The sequence below is a fragment of the Myotis brandtii genome, unplaced genomic scaffold (genome assembly GCF_000412655.1).
Source record: "Myotis brandtii unplaced genomic scaffold, ASM41265v1 scaffold185, whole genome shotgun sequence".
NCBI classification, from domain to species: Eukaryota; Metazoa; Chordata; class Mammalia; order Chiroptera; family Vespertilionidae; genus Myotis; species Myotis brandtii.
The window spans coordinates 185,123-210,244 of NW_005356870.1; the positions used below are offsets into that span (position 1 = coordinate 185,123).

The 25,122-nt window shown below is 40.4% G+C and overlaps 1 protein-coding gene across 1 annotated transcript in view; it reads right to left on the reverse strand.

The window, feature by feature from the left end:
* The window catches only part of UNC5D (unc-5 netrin receptor D), a 226,256-nt gene that overhangs the window by 69,691 nt on the left and 131,443 nt on the right, over nt 1-25,122 (reverse strand). Inside the window, exons 8-10 of the mRNA XM_005864024.2 lie at nt 18,105-18,137; nt 2,938-2,952; nt 2,014-2,199 (exon numbers count right to left, since the gene is read on the reverse strand). Of these exons, the coding sequence (XP_005864086.2) occupies nt 2,014-2,199; nt 2,938-2,952; nt 18,105-18,137 (234 nt within the window). The remainder of the gene's footprint in view (nt 1-2,013; nt 2,200-2,937; nt 2,953-18,104; nt 18,138-25,122) is intronic.

A 25,122-nucleotide genomic window follows, 5' to 3' on the forward strand; every position in this document is an offset into this window, starting at 1 on the left:
CTGGTGTCTGCTGAGTCTGCCTTGGGTATGTCATTTGTGGAATGCTTAAGGGATGCTCTGGTGTGGTAAGAAGCTGGTCACTCCGAGTGTTGGTTCTGGGGCCTCTTGAGAGGGACTCTGATGCATCCCATGGTCAGATTTTACCTGTGTCTGGCCTGCAGCCACCTGTTAGAAGCTACAAAGTGATCTGTGGTTGGTTGTCACCTGTGCTGAAAGAGGTTGGACTGTGAACTGAGGCTGGCTGCAACTAGTGCCAGGCCTAGGGCCACTTAGCAAGAGGTACAGAGCATGCTGAGGCCAGCTGCCATTGGATTGGGGTTTATGGACCTTGAAAGATTTTAGAAAGTTAGCAGTCTAAGCTGAGGCAGGACACCTATGTGAAAGAAACACTGCAAGTAGTATGGGTGGTGAGGCAGCTGGGTGGGGCAGGGTCTCAGATTTGGCTCTGGCCTTTGCCTGAAGATTGGGAGAGGGAAGGGCTCAACAAAGGAGCAATGGCCTCTGCCAGCACTCTCCCTAGGGAGACAGCTACCTTGACCTCTGCCCCCACCAGCCCTCATTCTGAAGTTAGTCAGCTCACCTCCTCTCTGTCTGCCCCTGGTGCTTTGTGAGCTACTGCCCCCGGGCTGGAGTTGAGCTGGTAAGTAAGTTTGTGTGTCAGTGAGTCTGCTCATGGTATCTTTAAGAACTGTAGCTACTAGGTCTGCAGCAGCCCTCCATCCCACTTAAACACAATCCCTGCTTATTTTCACAGCCAGATGCTATGGGAACTTCATTTCCAGGCTGTGGAGTTGAGGGCTGGAGAGCCTGGTGTGGGACTGGGACCTCTCAGCTGAAATAGCTTTTCTCATTTTTAACTGCCACACCATGGCTGTGGGACCTGCCCATTCTGCTTCTCCACCCCTTCTACCTGTCTCGGCTTGGCTTCTTCTTACATCCCTGGTTATAGGAATTCCCTTCAGCTAGTTGTAATTTTGATGTGGTCACAGGAGGAGGTGAGCACAGTGATTGCCTACTCTGCCATCTTGACCTGAAGTCTCTATTTCTAGTTTCTTATGGGGCCTAAATATTGGGTCTTAATTGGATTTATTTCTAATAAAATAATGTTTACTAAATCCTATATCAGGCTACTCAGTCTCAGACATGAAACTTTGGTGCCTAGAAGTGAGTGGTGAGCCTTAAAGCATTTTGTTTCTCCCAATTTCTAGTGCCCTTGGGTTTCCACTTCAGAACCTGCCAAGCAGTGAGACTTCTTCTTGTCCTGTGGTACAGGTGATATTGATATGTAATAGCCAGAAATAAAGGTTATGATATTGACAATGAGAGTCCACGTAAAAAATCTTCATTCACTGAAGAGAGTTTCATTTTTTTTTCTAAAATTAAAGCTGTGTCTGTCTCATCACCAATCAGAAATAGATGTAGTTCCTATAAGAGAATTCAATGACTCTTCATTTTGAAAATGAGCATTGCTGTAGTTTGGTATGATAGATTTCCCTTTCCCCCGCAACAAAAGATTGCTTGACTGGGCAACAGCTGAGAGTCATTTAAACTAGGAATTTCATTTTTTTTCTCTGGCTAACTGACCCGTCATATATCAAGAGTCCTTTTACTTATCTAGAACAGAAGTACAAAAATAATTCCACCTAATAAATTGTGAAATATATGTCTGGGAGGTTGCAATATAGTAGTTAGTCCTTAGCCTTGAATAATCAGAATTTCAGTGATCTAAATTATATACCCTCAAAGCAGTCTTGTTAAAATAGAAATTTGGATAATCTGTGAAAAAGTAACTTACTAAAGACAGAAATACCTCATTTAAATGTTGCTAATGGTCAATTGAGAGCCATTTGTCCTAATAGCCAAGCACTTAGGTTTCCTAATGTATGAAGACAATTTGGCAGCGGCCCCCAGTGCCAAGTGCTATGTTCACACAGGGCCAATGAGCACGGAGTCCTGTGTGAGCATAGTCTTTGGTCCTGAGGACGTGGTGTTGGGGTAACCTATGCCGCTGACCTTGACGGACTGTTTTGAAGTTGAAGGTCTGGAAGCCACCTGTCAATGCAGAAGAGTCAATGACGTCCACACCATAGTCACTCTGGCTCCGTCTATAAAGGGTGACACCAATGACGAGGACTGCAACAGCCACGACTGCAGCACCCAAGCCCGAGTACAAAGCAATGTCGCTGGCATTCTCAATGCCTGAAAGACACAAGAGAAATCCTAAGTGGCCAACATGGGCACAGAGCCAAAGAACCACCCCATGATACAAAATGAAATGCTATTGGGTTTTTGGAGCTACTGCTCAAAGAAAATTATATATGCAGCTAGCCACAAGTTACACTCTCTTTCCAACAACAGTCACATTTCTAAAATACCTTGCATAAATCAAAGGGATGCTAGTCAAATATCTCAACTGCATTAAGATAGCTTACCATGTAATAGAATCTTGAAGACAATCAATTTTGCAAAGAATATAATATTTTCAAATAAAAACAGGCAACTTCTTAGGAAGTCATATTTACCTAAATTTTTTTTTTAGTTTTGTTAGAGGGTAAACATGAGACCCACATACAATGACAGAATATGGGTGAACTGTTTTACTTATATATGACCTGGGCACATGCATTCAGGGAGAGTGATCTAGGGTTAGAAGATAACACATGGTCTGTGAGTCAAAAGAGTAGACCAGAGTTCGCAATTAGGACTTTTAGCTGTGGCACACATCATTCATTTTAAGAGAACACATTCACAACATCAGTTTAGAGTATATACAATCATTTTGAGAGAATTTCTGTTGTGAGATATGAAAAGGACTTGGTCCTAGGGGCTCTATGTCCATGGTAAATGTTTTCTAGCACCAATGAGATGCTATACTCCAATACTTTTTTTGTGGAAGAGGACGGGTCTCTAAGAGGGCACATGCTGTTTCTCCCATACCTCTCCTACTCCATCCTATTGAATGCATGGGCAAAGCAAAAATAAAAGCATTAGTTTGAATTTAGACTGCAGGTGTCTCCCCATCCCCCAAGATATGTTGTAGTCGATTTTCAACTCTTTTGCTCAATGCACATTGGGTATGGCTCATTCCTAAAGAGATGCATCCTGGCTACTATAATTCAGCATGAAGTTTATCCAAGACTACATAATCCTAAAGGAGGTGTAATCGTGGAAAGTGTGTGGAAATGGAAGGTGGCAAGTGCTAACTACCTAATTAATCTCTCTACAGATTATGTGGCCAGTGCACTTAATAGGTCCAAAAGTAATTGCTGTGTCACCCTGTGCTGGGCCTGGAGGATAAAATAAACCCATTATATATTTACTTTGTAATTGCACAGCTCTTACTGTGCATTCACCGCACCCTAATTTGGTGCTTATGTTATCAAATGAGTAATACTATCCACACAAGTAAAATGAATTTATTTTCAACAAAGTCAGTGGACTGTAAAATAAGGTGCTACCAAATTAAAGAGTGAACAAGGAAATCAAGCAGAACCAGTTCGGTAATAAGGCAGTAAACACAGAAAAATAATTTGTGAGGGAGAACACAATCACCCAAAAGGTCAGAGGATTATCAGACAACTTTACAAACAAAACTTTTCATTGATTTGAGAGAGAGAGAGAGGAAGGGGGGGAGAGAGAAACATCAATGAGAACAAAACAGGTGATTGGCTGCCTCCTGCATGCCCCCTACTGGGGACTGAGCCCACAACCCAGACATGTGCCCTGACTGGGAATCCAACTGGTGACCTTCGGTGCATGAGTTGACACTCAACCAACTGAGCCACACTGGCCAGGGCTATCAGACACCTTTAATAACCATAATAGCCTAGGAGAAACAGGGCTGTGATTTAAGCTTTAGTTCCAACTTTGTGATGGCCCAAAGGAGAGACAGGAATGGAGGTATTTGTGGTTGTCTTCTTTGACCAACCAAAACAATAGGCACAATGGTTCATGACAAGTCCAAAGTTCCAACATCTATCTATGTCACATGGGGGGAAAAGTTCCAACATCTGCCTGTGTCTTTGCTCCTCTGAATTCTCACCTTCATCTTTATTACCCAATCCTGGCTACCCAGGTTCCTTTGAGGGAATAATAAATTATTCTCAGAGGAGAGAGAGGACATGGAACATGACAGATACAAAAAGCCAGGGTACCAGGAGCAGTGAGAACTTTGGATTGAAACCATTGGCCTTTTCTCCCTTTTCCCTCCAGTTCCTTGGGCACTGATGACTGATGACACTTATCATAAAAGGTGCATCTGGGGAGAACACACCTGCTCAGCAACTGAGCACCCACAGAAAAACAGCCTGGCAGCATCCAGAACGCAGCTGCTCTTTGGCTGAGTTGGCAAAGTACAGACAAAGACATCTTTGGCTTCCCAGGTACTAAAATAGGAAGGGACAGAAGCCAGGAGGATGACCAGGGCAAATACGTCTGCTGAAAATGGACATCACTGGACACATACATTCTGAGACTAAACTGAGTAGCGAGAACAAGTTGTCTTTGCTCCTCTGGATTCTCATCTTTATTATCTAACCCCTGCTACCCAGGTTACCAGGTAACCAGAATTCTCCTCCCTTCAGATACAAATCCTGTGTTTAGAAGAGGAATCTACATGTGCCTTTAGATTGAGGTTTAAGTGTGTGATATGGATCACTGTGTTTCCTTTCCCAGGAATGTTTGCAGAATCTACGTGACTTAAGGAAATTAAATACTGAATTATAGAATTAAAAAAAAAAATGAGTAGAGGGACTTTGGAGATAGAGTGGGTAAAAAAGGCAGAGACTTTTATGGTGAGCCCCACCTCATTATAAGGTTCATCCCAGCACTTAGTGCAATCCAAAAGCCAGAAGTCAACGGACTTCTACATAAAGATAAACACAGTGGTATCTATTTTACAATAACCATCTGTCCTAGGAATTAGAAAGTTCAGGATCTAATATGTTCATTTATGCAGTACTTGTTGACAGCCAACCATGCAATGAAAATGAGGATGCATGGCTGAATTAATACACGGCCCATATTCTCAGCTGTTTCTTGTCTAAAAGTGGTAAATCCTGGTATCCAAGTACAGCTGCAGGTAGACACATGTATTCAAAGCTACATGTGTATGTCTCAAGAGAGTGAACCAGACATCCTCACCTACAGCTCAGATTCTTTGGAAGGTGGCTCACAGTGCTTCTTTCTTCTTTGTCTTCTTTCTTTGCTCTTCTTTTCTCTATCTACCTGCTTTTATTTAACCTCATTCTTTTATTTTCCTTAATTCCCCTCCACATCAATGTCTAATCTGTCCTTTCAAGAGAGTAGAGTGGTTTTCCCTATAAGGATTTCTGTGTGCTTATAAACACTCATTGGTTTTTCTTTTCACATATGTTCAGGACTGGCCAGAAGACCTGAGGTTTAGTTCCACATTTTCCACCATGGGTATATGTGTGTCTGTGAGCACATGGGCACTTGGAGGGGAGCCACTACAGACTCATCACATACATGTGTGCATATGCATGCAGATAAGCACACATTCAGCTCTGCTCAGAACATCAGAAGCCACTACTGCTCCTTCCCAGGGGAACTGCTCTACCATCATGACCACATGGTGCGGGCGCTTCCCAGGGCCTGACAGCTTCTCCACGTCCATTCCTGTGCTCCTCCTCTTTGCTGCACTGCTGTATGCTCCAAATGCCATTGTAATTAACTTCCTGCTAGGTGGATGCCTGCTAGTGAAAGGCCTGTTTACCTTTCATATTACAGTGACAGGTCATTGTCATACATCCCTCACCCCAGCAGGCATCTAGGCCAGTGATGGCGAACCTATGACATGCGTGTCATAGGTGACACGCGAACTCATTTTTTTGGTTGATTTTTCTTTGTTAAATGGCATTTAAATATATAAAATAAATATCAAAAATATAAGTCTTTGTTTTACTATGGTTGCAAATATCAAAAAATTTCTATATGTGACGACACGGCACCAGAGTTAGGGTTTTTCAAAATGCTGACATGCCGAGCTCAAAAGGTTCGCCATCACTGATCTAGGCATTACCCATCTCTATCTACCTGTCAGGTGACAGCTGAAGGTCCCCTCCCCCAAGAAAGTAACTCTGTCCTGTACAGTCTCACCCTCCCTGCCAACCTATGATCATCTAAACTCTTGTATCTCTTATAGTTCCTAGAACTCATTTTGGATGATACTTTTTATTGTTAAGTATCTGAATGCCAATGCATTCTTCCTTACTGTTTTAAACTTTTCAAAAGCAGTAGTATATCTATAGTTTCCCTCAAGAAATTTTGCAAATCATTGTGTGAAACTATTTATTAATTTCTTGCCTTGGAAGAGAAATATAGAATGTCCCAAAATTCACGCAAAGTAATTTGGTAGAAAATGCAGGTTTATAATTAAAAATTGTAAATTTTTTATTGATTCATTAAGTATACAGTATAGGGTTATGGATGGAATAGCACATCGGGTAAATGGCCTCCATGGCTTTGCTGGCACATACGCAAAGCCGTAGTCTTCATTGGTCTTCATTGTCCCTGCTTCTGGGCCATAATTGGTATTGGTAATGCTTATCAAATTGAAGGGATTGAAATCAAAGGGCAACAGATATTAGAATCTGATTCAATAAACCAAGTAAAATTAGGCTTTTATTTTTTGTTGTTGTTGTTAATGCTCACGCAAAATTCAAATCTTGCATGAATTTTGGGACACCCTATATTAAAGGAATCACAGTCTGAGGTTAGTTTTAGAACCCCTGCCACATGGACTCTATTTTTTTGTGCATTTACACACATGTACATTTACATCTGTTTGCTTGCTCACATACACTTGTGTTGCTGGTTTCTTTGCTTAAGTGATTTTGAACAAAAGCTTTGGTACCCCATGATGGTTTGGGCTGTTCTGCTTTTTTTTTTTTTTTGTGGACACAGGATACTTTTCTGTGACTTTCTATTTCATAGGTGAAGCTTTACAAATTATGTCTTATTGATGTTTTTTCTGTGTTTTCATCCTTATCCAAAAATCACAAAAGCTTAGGTAAAACTTGAAAGGACCCAGCCTGGTGGCAGGACAGATTGTTGTGTACAAGCTATAGGTCAGAGACAACAAACAAAACATCTGAGAACTGACTGAGAAATCTCTTGTATCCCCAAATTGTTCAGAAAATACTGCAGAACATGTTCAGTAGAGAGTTGGAAACAAGGACCCTGACAGGGAAATGTTTATGGGTTTATTTGGGCTGGAGAAAAGCTGTAAAGTGAGTTGTGGTGATCTTTAATGCAGAAAGGGTTGTTATAAGGAAAGAACTGGCCCACCGTAGGTGCTCAATAACCCTTCATTTATGCTGAAGCTAGTAACCAACTCTTCCGCCATCTCTAACAGGGATGAAAAGGAGGACGTGGCCTTTTATTACAGCAATCGGGACTCTGGTTAGATATTAAAATGACCTTTTCTACAATGAGGGTTGTTAAAAAACTGCACTGTATTTCTGAGTGAGATTGGGAAATCTCCTTTCAGAAAGTCTCTAAAAGACAGCATGAATTTACAATAGCCTGCAGTTATTTATTTTTGGGGTCAAGGCTGGTGAGAGGAGCTAAATGACCTTTCAAAGCACCTTTGAACTTCACAGTTCATGGAAGAGGCATTAACAAGTCCAATGGCTTTATGAATTACAACCATCCTAGTCATTTTTACTAAGCAGTTTCCCTAAAGGATTAAATAGAAGGGCCGTTTACTTAGTTTGCCTTTATGTCTGTACCTGACTCCCATCTGAAAGACATATTGATGCCACTTGTTAATGTAAAGTTAACTTAATTCCCATGGTATAAGCTTAACTATATATCAGGTTAGAATTTATTTTACAGGATTAGGTGGCGACACAAAATTAATGAAGGAGCATAGCAAATGCCCTTCAAAACATGGTATTTTTTTCTATCTCCTATTAGATATAGAATGACCATAGATCTCATTTCATAAAAACAACAATAACTTGAACTGGTATATAGAGGAGACAGTGAATTACTAAGGCATCCACACAGTAAATATTCACAAAGAGAGAGTGAGAGAGGCTAACCAATGGACAATTAAAGAACCATCTGCTGTTCTGGACCTGGAAGGTTATAGCCATCTCATGAACTCCACCCCCAAGTCTCCACCCCAGGCAGTGCTGTGGATACAGAGTGATATGCCAAAATATTAACTGCATGCTGAAATACGATATAACAGAAGTCATTGTTAGAGCTGTTTATACTTGCTGTCACCTAGAAGCAACATTTTTTTTTCTTTAACACATAAGAAAATAGTTTTTAAATGGTCAGCCATTGTGAGCAATTCCAATGTGCATTCCTTGGAATCTCTTAACCCCTTTTACCAATCAACATCTCAGCTTCTTTTTCAGTCTCCCATCCTCAAAAACATCATTATTGTTATTGTGGTGATTGTTACTTTCTTGTTCTAGTTAATGACAGCAATAGCAAATTCTTAAGTAATGCTTACAATATTATATGCCAGGTACTGGCCTAGTACTTTACACTTATTAGCTCATTTTGATCTTCCAACAACCATGTAAAAATGTCCCCATTCAAATGTGTAAACCGAGGCAAGAAAATCACTTGCCTTGCCCAAAGCTTCCTGATTGGTAAGGAGCAGAGCTGGGATTCAATCCCAGGCTCTCTGGTTCCAGAATCAATGGATTAGGACAGGCTCAGCCCCTCTCCAACTGTTACCCCCTGTTCTTCTGATCACTCTACTGACTACCTCTGGACCACAAGAGTAACCCAGTAACTGAGCACTGTTTGTGCTCAAATTTTTGAAACTACAGATGTGACCACATTCTCATCCCCACAACCAAATCTATTTAAAGATGTTATATTTCCTTTTTACAGATATGACATAAGGTAGAAACTGCACAAGGCTTCGTAATTAGACAATGACAAAGCCAGGGTTTAAATACACATCTGTCTTCACTCCCAGGCTGCTTAACCATTACTCTGCATGGCTTCCTAGCCCCTTCTCTCTGCTCTGTATATGCCTGTGCCAGGTTACCTTGCCTTGCTTGGAGGAAGTCACAAACCCTACTGGCTGGCTGGGCCTTCTTACAGGTGAATAATGATTCCATTCATGTCCCGTGACCAAACACATTTTTTCTTAAAACAGTTACTCTGAACTTTGTTTCCTTTCTCAAGATTCCTGCTTCTCACCAGACCTCTTTTAGGTGAAAAAAATAGAGATCATCCCATGTGAGTTCTCTGCCCTACAACTCAAAATTCCTCTGATTCCTCATTCAGTCTTTCTTTCCTCTTCTCTGCTCCCTGCAGAGCTGCTCCTCTTCTGTGTCAGGGAGCCCTGATCACATTCTCTCCTGCCTCCACTGGGATCTGCCCTCATTCATTATTCTCTGTTTGTCTTGGATCTTCCAAAATTTCCTCCAACTTCGAGCCTTGTCCTTTGCCTATAAACATTGTCTAGTTTCCCTAATCACCTCTCCCCAAATCCTTGCTGCAACTCATTTTCTAATAAATTTCTCACAGATGCAGCCTGCTTTACACCCATAGAATCCTTAGCTCTTTGTCTGAAAAGAACTTTAAGCATTTTAACATTAGACATTTCTTAATACGTTTCATAATTTTGCTAACCTTTTACCCCCTGCCCCTGTTAAAGTCATAAGTTGAATATAAAATAAGAAAATGTTTTAGGAAAAGTTTCACTATGCAAAGGGAAAACTTATCCTCCAACTACCCTATCTCCAAAAGTAGCCACTCTGGTTAGTACCTTTGAGACCCTTTCAGTAAAAAAAAGTAAATGTCCTTCATTTATTTTCTCTTTACCCTAAAGGCTCCAGATTATACTTCCTTTACTGTACTTTGCTTATTTTCCATGTATAATGTCTTGTAGATCTATCCTTATCAGAACCCACAGGACTTCATTTCTTCTTGTATTCGCCGAGCCCATTGACAGGGTGTAGGATAATTTGACAAGCCCACTATTTCTCTATCATTTGATTGTTCCCTCTAAAGTCTGTCTTTTGCCCGAACCACTGTCCGAAGGTTATTTTCAATAGCAATGCTCTCTGTCTTATTCTCTCAGCAGTAGACAACAATAGCTAATCTACCTTCTAGGGAAAAAAAAAAGTTCTCCTACCTTCTTTCTTATTGTTTAGTAACTACCCTTCAGTCTTATAGATCTATAAATGGGCTTTAAAGTTAGGTCTTGGCCCTTCTTTCTTTCTCTATGTTTCCCTAGTTGGGTAATCATTCACACACCAGCAGTGCTAACTATTCCCTTAATGCCAAATAGTTTCCCATCAAGATCTCCTGCCTCATCTTCTGTCTGACATCCCACATTTCTGTCCTTCTTGGTGGACAAAACCACCTGCATGTGGTGCTACATCTCAAATTTGTCATCTGCTTAGAGGAATCACAAATTCATTCTTCTTATCTCATTAAATATTTTCCACTCACACACCTTAATGAGTGTATCCCCAGGGCCTCTCACGTTTCAATTTCAACAGTTGATGCCCACACTGCAGTATGTGTTACCTAGTACGCATGCTCCCAGTCTTTGATCACTGAACCATTTTACACATGGATTACTCTTCCCAAGCTTGGTTCTGGTACTGCCACTCTTATACCTTTAAGTGATTGTGCTATGAGTCCATGCCAACAGGAAGTTATCTTACAACTCAAAATACTTTATGTTCTGCCCCATCCCATTTTTCAACTGCTTTGGCCTCTTCTCATCCATATGAACTCTACTCTGGCCAAACCTGATTACCCACTTTTTTCAAGTAGAACTACCACAAAGGCTCTGCCCCACCAATATGTGTTTCAATTCTAATAATTCCACCAAAATTGGCAATAAAGAGAATTAATTTATAAAATATTTCTTGATAGAGCTTGTTCAGACATGTCTTATTCTCCCTTTCAAGTTGCCAGATTTAGCAAATAAAAATATGACAGTTAATTTTGAATTTCAGAGCAACAAAGAATAATTTTAGTATAAGTATTTCCCATGCAATAGTTGGGACATGGTAATGCTAAAAAGCATTAGTTATCTATCTGATATTCAAATTTAAGTAGGGGGCCCTTTATTTTTATCTGCTAACTACATTTAGACTGTGAAAGAACTGTGTTTTTCCCCATCAGATAGAAAGACCAAGTTAAAATGGGCCATAGAATAAAAAAGAACAGGATTTGAACTCCAGACCTTGAAAAAATGACTTTATTAAAGATATTAACTCTATAAACTTTGAATATACTAACAGGTGGAAAGATGGGTCCTGTGAATTCACTTAAATAAGTAATCTGCATTTTTCTGTTGCTGAAGAACATGTTGGTTTACTACTTATTTGTCATTTCTGTGCTTAGTTCTAAGTTATTTCATGAACAAAATCCTATATCATGTCCATTAAGGGCAGAGTCAACGATATCATTGAAAATAGTAGTAAGAAAAGGCATATGCTTATGACGAGATAAAAATGAAATAATAAGAAAACTGAAAGTGGTAAGAAAACTATAGATATTGCACATGTATATGGGTTGAATTGATTCACAGTAGGAACAATTTTGAAGGATAAAGCAAGTCATGCAATTTGTGTTAAGTGCTGTAGTTATGTAATCGAAAATAATCAGCAGGAGATGAAGGAAAATGATGGGCAAAATAGAAAATAAAAAAGGCATGGCGAGAAGATCAGCATCGAAGTCTGTAATATAATGTTAGCATAAAAGAGCTTAGAACTCTGTTGGGAATTTAAAGGTATCACCCAAAGTTGCAGACACGATTCTACTATAGAGGAAGCTGGTACATGCTAGGAAAAGATGAGGAATGGAATGTCTGAATGAGAAGAGCATTCCCAGTTTTCAGACTTTAAGGACACAATCAGGCTATTCTGGTGGGAATGCTTCTGGGAGGCATACATTCGGGCTTTAAATGATTATTAAACAGCGTTTCCTTCCCATTTTCTCAAATCATTTATCATCTCCTACTAGCTTGTATTGAAATTGTGGGGAAGCAACTTTTCATATTTTTCCCCATCAAGCTTCACTGGGCAAAGACTATTATATAGAATAATTGTATAATAAATATCTGCTACCTGAATGGGCAGCAATGGATAGATAGAAGCAAAGTCTTTATTTTCACCTTAACAATAAAAGGCCCCCATGAGGAGTTAGCAGGAAGATGTCAGACCACAACTTAACAAATAATTATTGAACATCTAATACATAGTAGGCACAGCAGTGAATGCTACAGATATAAGCGTGAATGACTATCCTGTCTACCAGAAGGCAGGGCTTTCTGTCTATCAGAAAGGGAATCCAGGCCAATATACAGGTACTGAAAATATTCTTTAGAAAGAGGGAAATAATTGGATACTTGGCAAATTACAAGAGTAACTAATTCAGACTTGGTGGGGTGTCGGTGAAGGCCTTCCAGAAATGACACCTAAGCTGAATCTGGGAGGAAGAATAAGTTAAACAGGTATAGGATTAGGTGAGGAAAAGAGTTTCCAAGCAGAAGTAACAGAGTGTACTAGTATAAGGTATCATATGCCAAATTGGGCATTCGGTATTCTGAAAACTAAGAAGCTTTGTTTGGCTGAAGAATATAGAAAGTGGTGAGAGGGCAGGAAGAAAAATGCTAATAATTAAGGTGATTAAGAAAAACTGATGTGATTTTTTTAAAAAAAGTTGAGATCAGATCATAAACATATTACTTACTTTGGACTTCATCTTAAAAGTAATGGTGAGCTATTGAAGAGGGTTAAACACAGAGATGATGTCACCAGAATGTATTTTGAAAAGATCAAATGAATTGATGTAGGGCAAGAATAGGTACAGGGAGGAAACTGTAGAAATCATGGTTAGTTAGGAATGAAGATGGCCTGAACTTTCAAACTTTTCTGGGATGCCATTTCCTTATCATTTGGTTTTTCTCACACTATGCTGGCTGTGACTTTTCTGTTTCCTCTGCAGTGACTTCTGACCTCTTCTACATCTAAGTGTTGATATCCTTGAGGGCTCAGTCCTCAGATCTCTTCCCTTCTCTATTCGCACTCATTATCCGGTGATCTCATTCAAACTAATGGCTTTAAATATCTTCTGGACACTGACAAGCCCCAGATTTATGTCTCTAGCCAGGACTCGCCTCTGACCTCTAGACTCATGTTTTCAACTTGCCTATTCAACCTCTCCATTTTGATGTTTAATAGGTATCTCAAACTTGGCATTTGTAACACTGAAGTCTTGTTTCCTCAGAATTTACTATGCCAAATTTTTCTCTTGTCAGAAATGGCAATGCCATCTTGTAGCTGCATAGCAAAATTTTGGAATCATTCATAACCCATTTTGGCATGTAATACCTTCTACATTCTGTTACTTCTGCCTGAAAACTCTTTTCTTCAACCTAATCCTTTTCTCTTAATCTCAATAGCCAGTCCACCAGCAAATCCTTTGGACTCTGCCTTCAGAAAATATGTAGAATATGACGTGTTTTGACAATTTCTAATGCTATCTATCTGTCTCAAGCCACAATCATCTTGAACCTGGATACTGTAAATGTCTAGATAATTGTCATAGATTACTGTTACAATAGGTCATTCTAAGAGGTTTCCTTGCTTCTGCTCTCATTGTATGTTTACACTCAACACAGCAGGAACAGTTTATCCTTGAAAATATTCAGCCACGTCACCACGGATAAAAACCCTCGAAGGCTTTCCATCTTGCTCAGAGCAAAGGTCAAAATCATTACGATGGCCTGCACTACACTTGGCCATTTGTCCCACATCTCTGATCTTACTTATGGTGACTCCTCCCTTTGCCACTCTGCTCCATACATCCTGGCCTCCTTGTTGTTCCTCAGTCCAAGCAAGCTTCTACCTCACAGCTTTTGTTTCCTGCTGTTCCCTTTGCTGGTAATGCTCTCTTCCCAGATATCCAGATGTTTGTTTCATTGCTTTTCTTCAGGTCTCTTCTTAAATGTAATTCTATTACAGAGAACTTCCCTGAACACCTGATACACATAAAAGCAACACCCCCTCCAACCTTTCCTGAGCCCCTTACTGTGCTTTATTCCTCCTCACAACATGTATCCCCATCTCCATGGCACTTAGCACTATATATTTTCTGGATTGTTGTTTCCATCTCCCCTCACTAAAATTGTGAGCTCCGTGGAAGCAGAAACTGTATCTGTTGTGTTAGGTGCCGACCCTCATTGTGTTAGAACATTTCCTAGCATGGAGTAAACACTCAATAAATACCTGTTGAGCCCTAGCCGGTTTGGCTCAGTGGATAGTGTCCACCTTCAGACTGAAGAGTCCTGGGTTTGATTCCAGTTACTGGCATTTACCTCAGTTGTAGGCTTGATCCCCAGCCTTGGTTGGGGTGCTTGTGGGAGGCAACCAATCGATGTGTCTCTCTCTCATCAATGCTTCTCTCTCTGTGTCTATCTCTCTCCTTTCCACTCTTTAAAAATTAATGGGAAAAATATCCTCAGGTGAGGATTAACAACAACAACAAATAATAAAATACTAGTATATAACTACCTGTTGAATAAATGGAGTAATGTATATGAGTAGAATGAAAATGGAAAAGGTTGATGAACTTGAGATCTCTTTACGTGGCAGAACAGAATGATTTACTGGGTGCTGAGCAGGAGAAGGGAGAGGAAAAAGATAGAGGGGCCAAGAAGGCTGTCCAAGTTCCTGACCTAGACAACTGAGTGGCTGGGATACCATTCACTGACCTAGAGAAGAAAGGAGCAGTATTGAATTAAGAATAGGGACAAACAAGAATACATTCAATTTTGAAAAAGTTGAGATTAAAGTCATTGAGAAATACTCAGCTGGAGATGACCTGGAGGTAGCTGACTCTTGAACTACTCATTGGATTCATACTTAACTCTGTTAGGTACAAACAAGTCTGTGGAAAGCACATGAAGAGAGAATCTGTGGTTCTGACCTACTTCCTAAGGAGAAGCTAAATTCTTTTCACCCCTAAGATGAACTTGCTGAACTAGTCACTGCTCAGGAGCTTACAGCCTTTCTGAAAGTCACATCCCTAAGGCTCCTAGGAATCTCATTGTCTGAATGCAACCATTTCTCAGTCTGACTCTGGGGGTGCATGTTTGCCATTCAGAGCCTACTATATTTTACTGCACCTCCTGACATTGTTACACAACATTTATTGAAAGCACATTTGATGGTAATGAAGTTTCTATTAACTATGATTAAATCTCATAAAGCACCTGAAGATAATTTAAGATGTGCAGAAGCAGAAAATGAAACATTCAGCTCAGTACATTAGGAAACGTAATTGATTAAATTATCTCATTTACAATAAGTGCTTTCATGAGCTATGCACTGCACATATTTTCCCCAGTTTGTCATTATGATTTGCCAACAGATATCTGAAGATTTCACTTCCTTTTTTTCTCTCTTTTTTAATTGAATTTATTGGGGTAACTGTGGTTAATAAAACCATATAGGTTTCAAGTCTTTTTTCTCTCTCTCTTTTTTAATTGAATTTATTGGGGGTAACTGTGGTTAATAAAACCATATAGGTTTCAAGTGTACAACTCAACAAAACACCATCTGCATACTGCATCATGTGCTCATCACCCAAAGTCAAATCTCTTTTACCCACCATTTATCCCCCCCTTTGCTCTCTTCCACCTGCCTCTCCCCCTCTCCCCCTTCTCTCTGGCAGTCACCATACTGTTGTCTGTGTCTGTTCTTGGTGTTTTTTGTTTTGTTTTGTTTACAAACAACTTCACTTTCTTTTTATACCTCCATGCAACTGTGTGCGAGACTCTGAGTGATATTTTCTTGCTACGGATCCTGTGCACAGCTATATATAGGAACAGGTTGTTTCTCAATTATCTTCATAATTGACTTTGATTTTGCATCAGTGATGATTCATGCACTCTTCAACCAAGCCTCTCTTTCACTGAGCAACCGCAGCCTGAATTTGTATAATGCACGCCTAACCATGCAGCTTACAGAACCCTGGTTGGATTCCTCTGGGAGCCTTTTGCAATCACATTGATTCTGTTAAGGTTTTATTTTTAGGAAATGACAAATTAAAACAGTTTAAGCGATTCGGTTGCAGTATCTAGCAATTAAGCTTGGTGTTCAGGAGCGAGAACCCCGAGCAAAAACTAATTCAGGAGTCCCCGAGGACTAGGTATAGCTACTGTGGGGTTTATGGCTGAAAGTACAGATGTAACTGAATTAGAATGGCACAGGACTCACAAATTAAGCATGAAATTAATTTTTAAAAAACACACATGCACTTCTAGGTAACTCTCACATGGGCCACCACATGGATGCCCATGAGCTTGCTTGTGCTACACCCCAGAACTGGCAGGTGGCACAGGGTCTGTGAACAGGTAGAAGTTGAGGGTCCACTTATCTAAGCTGCCACCCTGAGGTCTTGACTCAGGCACAAGCCAAATATGCAGTGACCCATTCCTGTTCTCCCTCCCTCAACATGCACATATACAGACACACAACCACACATACACAACCAGGCCCCCCTCCAATCTTCCAGGGAGTACAAAATCAAGCATACATGATGTAGGAGGGTTGCTATCCAAGTACTAAAGATTACTTTATGGGCAGCAGACTGCACAGAAAAGAAGAAAGTTTGCTTTTGTTGTTTTGCAAAGATTTCAGACTCTGCAAGCAATGGCTTCTTTATATCTCAAGCCTGACTGAAGCAACATAATAAACTATGAACTTACATAGCTTTACTAATGCTTCTCTCATGTTTCCCAACCCCTGTCCCATGATACCTATTTCTGTCTATCTTCACAGCATCTTAATTCTTTCAAAGAAGGTGGCTAATAAGAACTATTAACTCTCCAAAGCTATTTGAATTTTAATACCCTAGGATTAAAAAGATCAAAAACCATTCATTTTATACTAAAATGGGCAATACTGACCAGGGACACTTTCCACAAGATTTACAAACTGACCCTGCCAGGCCCTTGTCTCTCTCCCTTACTGCTAAGAAGCCTTGTGATCTCGAGTATGCTTTACACCAAGCATGTCAAACTCAAAGGCTAACGCGGGCCAAATAAACGAGGCATGCGGCCCACGGGCCTTGAGTTTGAGATGCTTGCTTTACACACTTCTGGAACCTGGAGAATCATTTGGGGAACATATTACAATGTAGATTCTCTAGTGCCCCTCGCCCTGTACCAGGGATTCCAATTAATTTGTTCTATTCTGAGGTGGGGCATATTTAACAAGCTCCCACCACACCCCAACATTCTCATGCATGTGGTCCCTGATCTACCTTTTGTGAAATATTTTTCTAAGACAGAGGTTCTCAAGCCTAGCTGCACCCTGGAGTCACCTGGGGAGCTTTGAAAACTAGAGATTGTTGGGGTCTAACCCCTGCCCCCATTTTGAATACACTGGTTTGGGGTATAGCCTAGGATTTGGGATTTTTAAGAAGTCCTCTCTATGGTCCTCAAGGTCAGTCAAGGCCTGAACCATAGGATCGAATGCGGAGCTGCCACCCATTCAATCGGTGCCCCTTTCCCCAAATCTACCACCTGCATAAGATAGAGATAACGCAAAGGCCCTCCCAGGAAGCAAGCCTGTAATTACAGGGCTCCAGCCAGCACCACCATCTAATTTTCAGTTTCTGATAGTTTTACTGTGGAACACTGGTTCCTCATTTACCCCCTTGCCATGGATTTCACAGTTTGCCTCTCAGGCGCCCCCTCCTCCTTCTAGGTGGAGAGGCGTGTAGTCAGGCTTATGTCCAAGTTGCTTTTCATGAAAGTGTGTGCTGACAAGTATTTATTAATTGTAATGCTGTAAATCTCCTCAGAAATGAGAATTCTAGATGACAGTTGTAGAGAAATGGACTTACAGGCAGGCAGAATCAGGAGAAGAGATTTACTTTTATTCTGAGGGAGGGGAGGGGTGTGCATATTTCTTTCTGATTTAAACCTCTGATATGTGACTCCAAACCCAATGAGCAGAAGCCCCAAAAGCCCTGGATCTTTCGTGCAAACTTCAGTTCTGTTTGGCTCCTAAGCAAATACAACAGTAAGGCAGCAGATATGAGAATAAATTATAGTCACAAGAGGAAAAAGAACTTACTTTGGGGTTTTATCTCATGAAGAGGTTTTTTATCTAAAAGAAAGAAAGAGAAAAAAAGTTGCATTTAACAAATTTACATGGAGCAGTTATATTTCCTATATCATTTGGTCTATCTCTATTAAGGAACATTTTGTCTATTTTTGCAGACAATATATGGATTATGTTGTCAGTATTTCTCCTTTTTGCTCTATTTCTTTATTTTCCTGTTTTGCCATCTTTTTTAGGATGATCGCCTCATTCCTTTCTTTTTCCTCAGGCTTACTAGAGTTTCTTTCTGTTGCATTTGCTAGATTTTGATCTGCATGATGAGAGCTGTGAGCTTGCAGCCTGCCCCTTCTTATATATACAGCCAGAAGACGGCTCAGGTAAGGGATGCTATTTCCCTATATATGGGAGAAAAATGAACCAGTGAATAAATATTTAAAGGGATCCTGCCTTGGTCGGCGGTTATCGTGGCCTGGATAAAAAGCTCCAAACTGTGTTGCTTATGCATTCTCCTTGGGTATGCATGCGGTATTGTGGGCATGTTTTAAGAAATCACACTTTTTGATTTCAGATCTCTATTAATTGTTGAAACGTGCAGTTTCTCTCAATGGAAAGGTATCATTTGACAGCCATGGTGTTGAGCAGTGAAGCAGTCAGATGAGATGGGTACAGAGAAAAGACATTCAGACTTTTACTGAAGCAGGGCCACAGGAGCCAGAGCCGAGGTGAGATATTTTCTTAATTTTCCCCATTGCCTTCCATCCACCCTCTCCTGCCCTGTCTCCCATCACCGAATAACCCTGCAATAATCTTCCAAATCACCGTGAGACTGGGCACCTGGGACTTAACGCTGTTTTATACCACAGCCTCTCCACTCCCCATCCCCCCTGCCTGGTCCCATCCCTGCCAAGGGCTCTGCCACAATACAGAAACCTGGGAAGCCCACATTTCAGACACCAAGGCCACGGCTCCAGAAGATTTGCATGGCGAGTCAGCCCTCTTACTAGTCCTTTCAAGGGCTCAGATGGAACAGTCAGACGGCAAGCACTGAGGCTGCTGCCAGGCGGTCACAGACCCACACTGTGATCGGGGGACCTTGCGAGGTCACCTTGTGCAGCGCCCTTCCTCCGTTTGCCTGAAGGCGGGCCATGCTCGGGGTGAGACACTGTCATTTTGGATTATGTTTTTAACCGAATCAAACCTAGTGCAGTACACATTTGAGAACTTCATAAATATCATCTCACTGACTGCACCATAACCCCTCCCAGGCAGATAGATGCAGCTCTCCTCGGAATTCTTCATGGAATTCTTACCCTAACCCAGTCCTTCACTTAATACTGGTTTTGACAGAAAGCCCTGGCAGTGTGATTTAAGTACATCTCCTGTGTGTTTTGCCATCTAATTTGTTAAGGGAGTAGCTGTTAAAAGTTGCACGTAAATCACACTCTTGCCAATAGGCCACCGTTTTTTTCTTCATTATATGGGGAAAGTTCTTAATATTTTCTTAATTTTCCCCATTGCCTTCCATCCTTGCAAATGGCAACTTCTGGCAAATCTTTCTTTCAATGAACAATCCTCATAAAAGATAAGAATTTGTTCAAGTTGATATGCTCATATTCAGATTTTTATAGTCAGGTTTCTTAAAACAGGACAATATTCGCATTCAGCTTATCACATCAATTTAACGCCACCAGCTTTCCCCAGAGCAGGTGACGCCTGGCGAAGTCCAGATGCTAATGCACGCAAGAATTAGAATAAAACGACTGTGGGGTCTGAACCTAACCTCAGTTTTTGCTTATTGCATGCTATCTGACAGCACTTGGCATGGGCACAGCGATGCTGGCAGGCCGGGCTGAGCCATCTAAAGTGATGCATTGCTAGGACTACACAGAGAGACATGCAGAACATCTGTTTAGGACCCTGGCTGAGCTAAACTGTATTATCTTCCTTCTAAACCACAGGAACGGAGGTTATGCCAGGTAGCAAAATGAAGCTCCATTAAAAGTGGGTGCTATATATAACTACTCCCCAGAAAAATAAAATTGAATATAGCCAGGCTGTGAAAAAAACAGGGTGATGCATTCCACTGGGTATAGCTCTGCAGGAAAAAGAGTGAATGAGGCTGACAAGCCCAGGGCAAAGGTCCCAAGATAGGACTCAGGCCACAGGGCACATGGACAGGAGTGGGTATTTCCCCACTGAAACAGTTCTGGTGCCCTCACTATTAGCAGCGTGGTGTTGTGGGATTAGTGCAAACTCTCAGAGCCCAGACAGGATTTTAATCTTTAATTGTTTGTATCCTATCTATGTGGTCTCAGTGTCCTTCTCCAAAGTAAAATGCGAATGATAATTTCCTTGAAGATGGATGCTGGGGACTACACATGATGAATGTGAAAGTGTGCAACACAGGGCTGGCACAAGTGAAGCATCAATAAATGGTAGCTAATAACTAATATTATGGTTTCAACATGTTATAAATAGGATCATCCTTGTCACTTGTTCAGAGTAAAAAAAAACAACAACAACTGCATGATTCTTGGAGATGAGTCACAACCCCACGTTCTAGTGCATTTCGGGGGTGCTGGGAAGGGAGTGAAGGCCCTTGTGGCTGCTTTATGAGACTAAGTCAAAACTTCAGTTTCCTGATAGGGATAAAAATGGTCAGGGACCAGTAGACCCTCGCAAGCTCCCTAGCTTTCACCCACCATAAATCAGCAGAATAACAAGCAATGACATTCCATTTGAAATCTATTTGACATGATTTCCTAGAGCAGAGCCAAATTTATTCCAAGGGATTCTGCTGGACCTGGGGATTTGTTGAGCGAAGGGCCAGGGCGTCTTGTGGGTCAGTGTACAGACTCTCATGGAAAAGGCGGGACGCCTCTGATGCCCAGGAGAGCTTTAGTCCTCGAGCATCAGCATCAAAATTAGGTCCTGCTGTATTTTGTGAAATACCAGTCTCATGTCAGCAACCTGCTAGCATACAGCATTTTCCCATCTTCAAATGTCTGAACAGTCTCTAATCCATGAGCTTGAGAGAGGGCTTCCCATCAACCTCACTATCTTTTGCAAGGACTGCCCACCCCACTCTCCATGTCCTTTGATTCTCTTTGCACAATCATTTTCTCACAAGGCTGAGGGCCATGCATCCACTTGGCCTTGGTCAACCAAATCCTCTCTGCTTTGATTTTACCTCTCTCCAAGGCCATGTTCAGATGACCCCTTAGTAAATTAATCCATTAGGGCCATAGTTTTATTAATGTTGGCTGCACATGAGAATCACCTGGGGAGCTTATTTTTAAAAGAAAATGCCCATGCCTGGGCCCCACTCCAAGAGCTCCTGATTAATTGGGGTTTGTGTTTTTGTAATTACTGAGGGCACCACCACTTCTTGGCAACACATCTGGGGATTTGTGTACTGAACTTCTTTTGGTCTCTGCCTCCCTAGGAGGCTTTGGGGTAGCTATGGTATCTGATGGGTCCAGAAATATCCCTTTTGTATTCTGCAGATAGAGAAATGTAATTTTGAGCCAGCTGAGCTTCAGTTTGTGAAAATCAAAACAATTTTCCAAAGATCTAACGTACACCGAGAGGTACCTTCTGGGTAAATGGACATTGATAATAAGTAATTAAAACTCAGTCTTATTATTTGTGTACTTATAAGCTAAAGACACAGGAGTGTTTTTTTTTTTAATTTTAATAGTGTCTTAAATTGTCATGTGTTCTTTAGGTTATCTATACAAGTCCAGGCCTTTTCACTTTATTTTATATATGTACTAGAGGCCCGATGCACAAAATTCGTGCAAGGGGCTCGGCTCTTGCAGCCCCAGCTTCGTCTGAAAGGACATCTGGACTGTTGTTGGGCTGTCTGGTCTAATTAGCATATTACTCTTTGATTATTATGATGAGATTATGTGCATACTTACACATATATATTAGCAGGAAACTGCATGAAATTGACAGTTATTGATCATTTTTACCTACAAAAACATGGAATTATCTTTTATATATCATTCTGCAGTATGCCTTTATTTCCTAGCACTGTACTATAATGCAAATATTGCTTTGCATGTGCCGTGTATAATACATTTATGAGATGGGGGAGAGAAAAAGAGGCAGAACAATTTATGTATTTTTGATGGTGATTTGGTTCTTTTCCACCTTTCTTGCTTTCTTTGTTATATGGGATGCTCCTAAAGCATTTCCATGGTATCCATTGTTCTTAGGAGATATTTATAGCTGCACCCCTACCTTCCCTCCCACATGCCCACATCCAGCCTTATCCGTTCTTTGCCAGAGAATAAATGTGGCCGGCTTCGTGCAGCTACATGCTGCAGATCTAGGAGAGCAGGCCTGGGAGATGCAGCATGTGTGGACAGATGCATTCAATCTCCGACCTATAGACTGGGCAGGAAGGGGCTGCTCGTAAAAACTGTGGGCTGTGATTATCTGAAATAGGCTCCTATGAGTTTTGACAACTAACAAATATATTTGATACCAGAGTCTGTGTTCTTTTTTGAGATTCAGGCATAGAGCCACTCATTGAACTAAACACCCACCAGACAGAAAGCCCAGACAGCTACTCTTCACCAGGCAACAATTCACAGATGTCATTATAGTTAATGATTACCATTTTCTTTTTCACTAAACCAGCCATGTCCGTTTCCATCTCCAAATATCATTTTTTAGATTTACTTCTACATTGATCATATTCTTTGAAACCTTTTACATCCCACAAACACACACACACACACACACACACACACACACACACACACACACACACATATATATCTGTTGACTATTTTACTGTACCCTCCACAGTCTTAGTACTTTTAAATGGTTTAGGAGGTGCTTCTGAAGTCCGTGGAATTGTCAGTCTTCTCTGCTCACTCCCTGTCACTGAGCTAATCCTTTAGCATCAGCACACAGGGGTCTACCATGATTCCACACTGCCCTACGTCAGAGCCAACTGCTCTGCCTAACTCTATGGTCTCCTATTAGCTGATCCCACCACAAATAGGACTTAGTTTCCACGCACCTCAACACAAGTTCATGCCCTAGTCTGAGCAATCCATTACTGCTCCTGCCCATGCTGGTGCCTCTCCTTGGAATGTCCTTTTCCCTCCAAACCTCCTACATAAAAATGTCCTGACTCCAAGGCATAGATCAATTAAAAACAAAAACTTTTCAACTAAAGTTGATGTATTATATTAGTTATATTAATTTTAGGTGTACAACATACCGATTAGACATTTATAAATCTTATTAACTGATCACCTGATAAGTCTAGTACCCATCTGACACCATACATAGTTATGACTATCTTCCCTATAGTGTACTTTATATCCCAGGGATTGTTTTTCTACTGGCAATTTGCACTTAATTTCTTTAACCTTCCACACCAATCCCCCTGAAGTCCCTCCCATCTGGGGGACAATCAATTTGTCTTGTATTTCTGCGAGTTTATTTCTGTTTTGTTCATTCATATATTTGCTTCTCAGCTTCCACATATAAGCAAATCTATATAGTATTTGTCTTTCTCTGTCTGAATTATTCTAGCTAGCATAACCCTCTAGGTCCATCCATGTTGTCACACATGGTTAAGATTTTTTTAAAAATATATTTTATTGATTTTTCACAGAGAGGAGGGGAGAGGGATAGAGAGCTAGAAACATCGATGAGAGAGAAACATCGATCAGCTGCCTCCTGCACACCCCCTACTGGGGATGTGCCCGCAACCAAGGTACATGCCCTTGACCGGAATCGAACCTGGGACTCTTCAGTCCGCAGGCTGACGCCCTATTCACTGAGCCAAACCGGTAGGGCTAAGAATTTTTTTATGGGTGAGTAATATTCCATCATATATATGTACCACATCTTATTATCTATTGGTCTATCAATAATCATTTAGACTGCTTCCATACCTTGGCTATTATAAATAATACTGCAGTGAACAGTTGGGTACATATATCTTTTCAAAGTAGTGTTTTAGATTTCTTCAAATATATATCCAGAAATGGAACTGCTGGGTCATATGGTAGTGCTGTTTTCCATAGTGGCCACACTGATATATAATACCACCAACAGTGCATGAAGATTCCTTTTCTCCACATTCTGGCAAACATTTGTTATTCATTAATTTATTGATGACAGCTGTTCTGACAGGTGTGAGGTTATATCTCTGTGATTTTAATTTACATTTCTCTAATTATTAATGACTTTGAGTATCTTTTTATATGTCTACTGCTTATCTGTATGTCCTCTTTGGAGAAATGTCTATTCATATCCTCTGCTCATTTTTTTAATCGAATTTTTTGTGTGTTTTGGGTGTTAAGTTGTATGAGTTCCTTAAATATCTCTCTCATTCAATAGGTTCTTTTCATTTTGTTGATGGTTTCCATCACTGTGCAAAAATTTTTTTAGTTTGATAAAGTCCCATTTGTTTTTTCTTTTGTGATGTAAATTTTAGGATTATACATTCTAAATCTGTGAAAACTGCCACTGATATTTTGATACGAATTTTATTTTATCTATAGATTTCTTTGGGTAGTATGGACATTTTAAAGATGTTAATTATTCCTGTCTGTGAGCACTTATGGCCTTCCTTTATTTGCAAATTTTTCAATTTCTTTCTTTAATGTCTTATTCCAATTACTCCAATTACAAATCTTAAATTTTTGGTTAAATTTATTCCTAGGAATTTTATTCTACTTGATGTAATTGTAAAATAGATTGTTTTAATAATTTCTCATTTTGATAGTTTGTTATTAGTAGATAAAATATTTTATTTGTCAGTTTATTTTGTTCATTGGATTCCACATGTAAGTGAGATTATGTGATACTTACATTTCTTTGTAATTCTGTGGTGTCAGTTGTCACTTCTCTTTCATTTCAGATTTTATTGGGGCCCTCCTTTTTTTCCCCCTTGATGAGTCTTGCTATAGTTTTATCAATTTTGTTTATCATTTCAAAATATTTCAAAATACTGCCTCTTTGTTTCATTAAACTTTTCTGTTTTTTAATTTTTTTT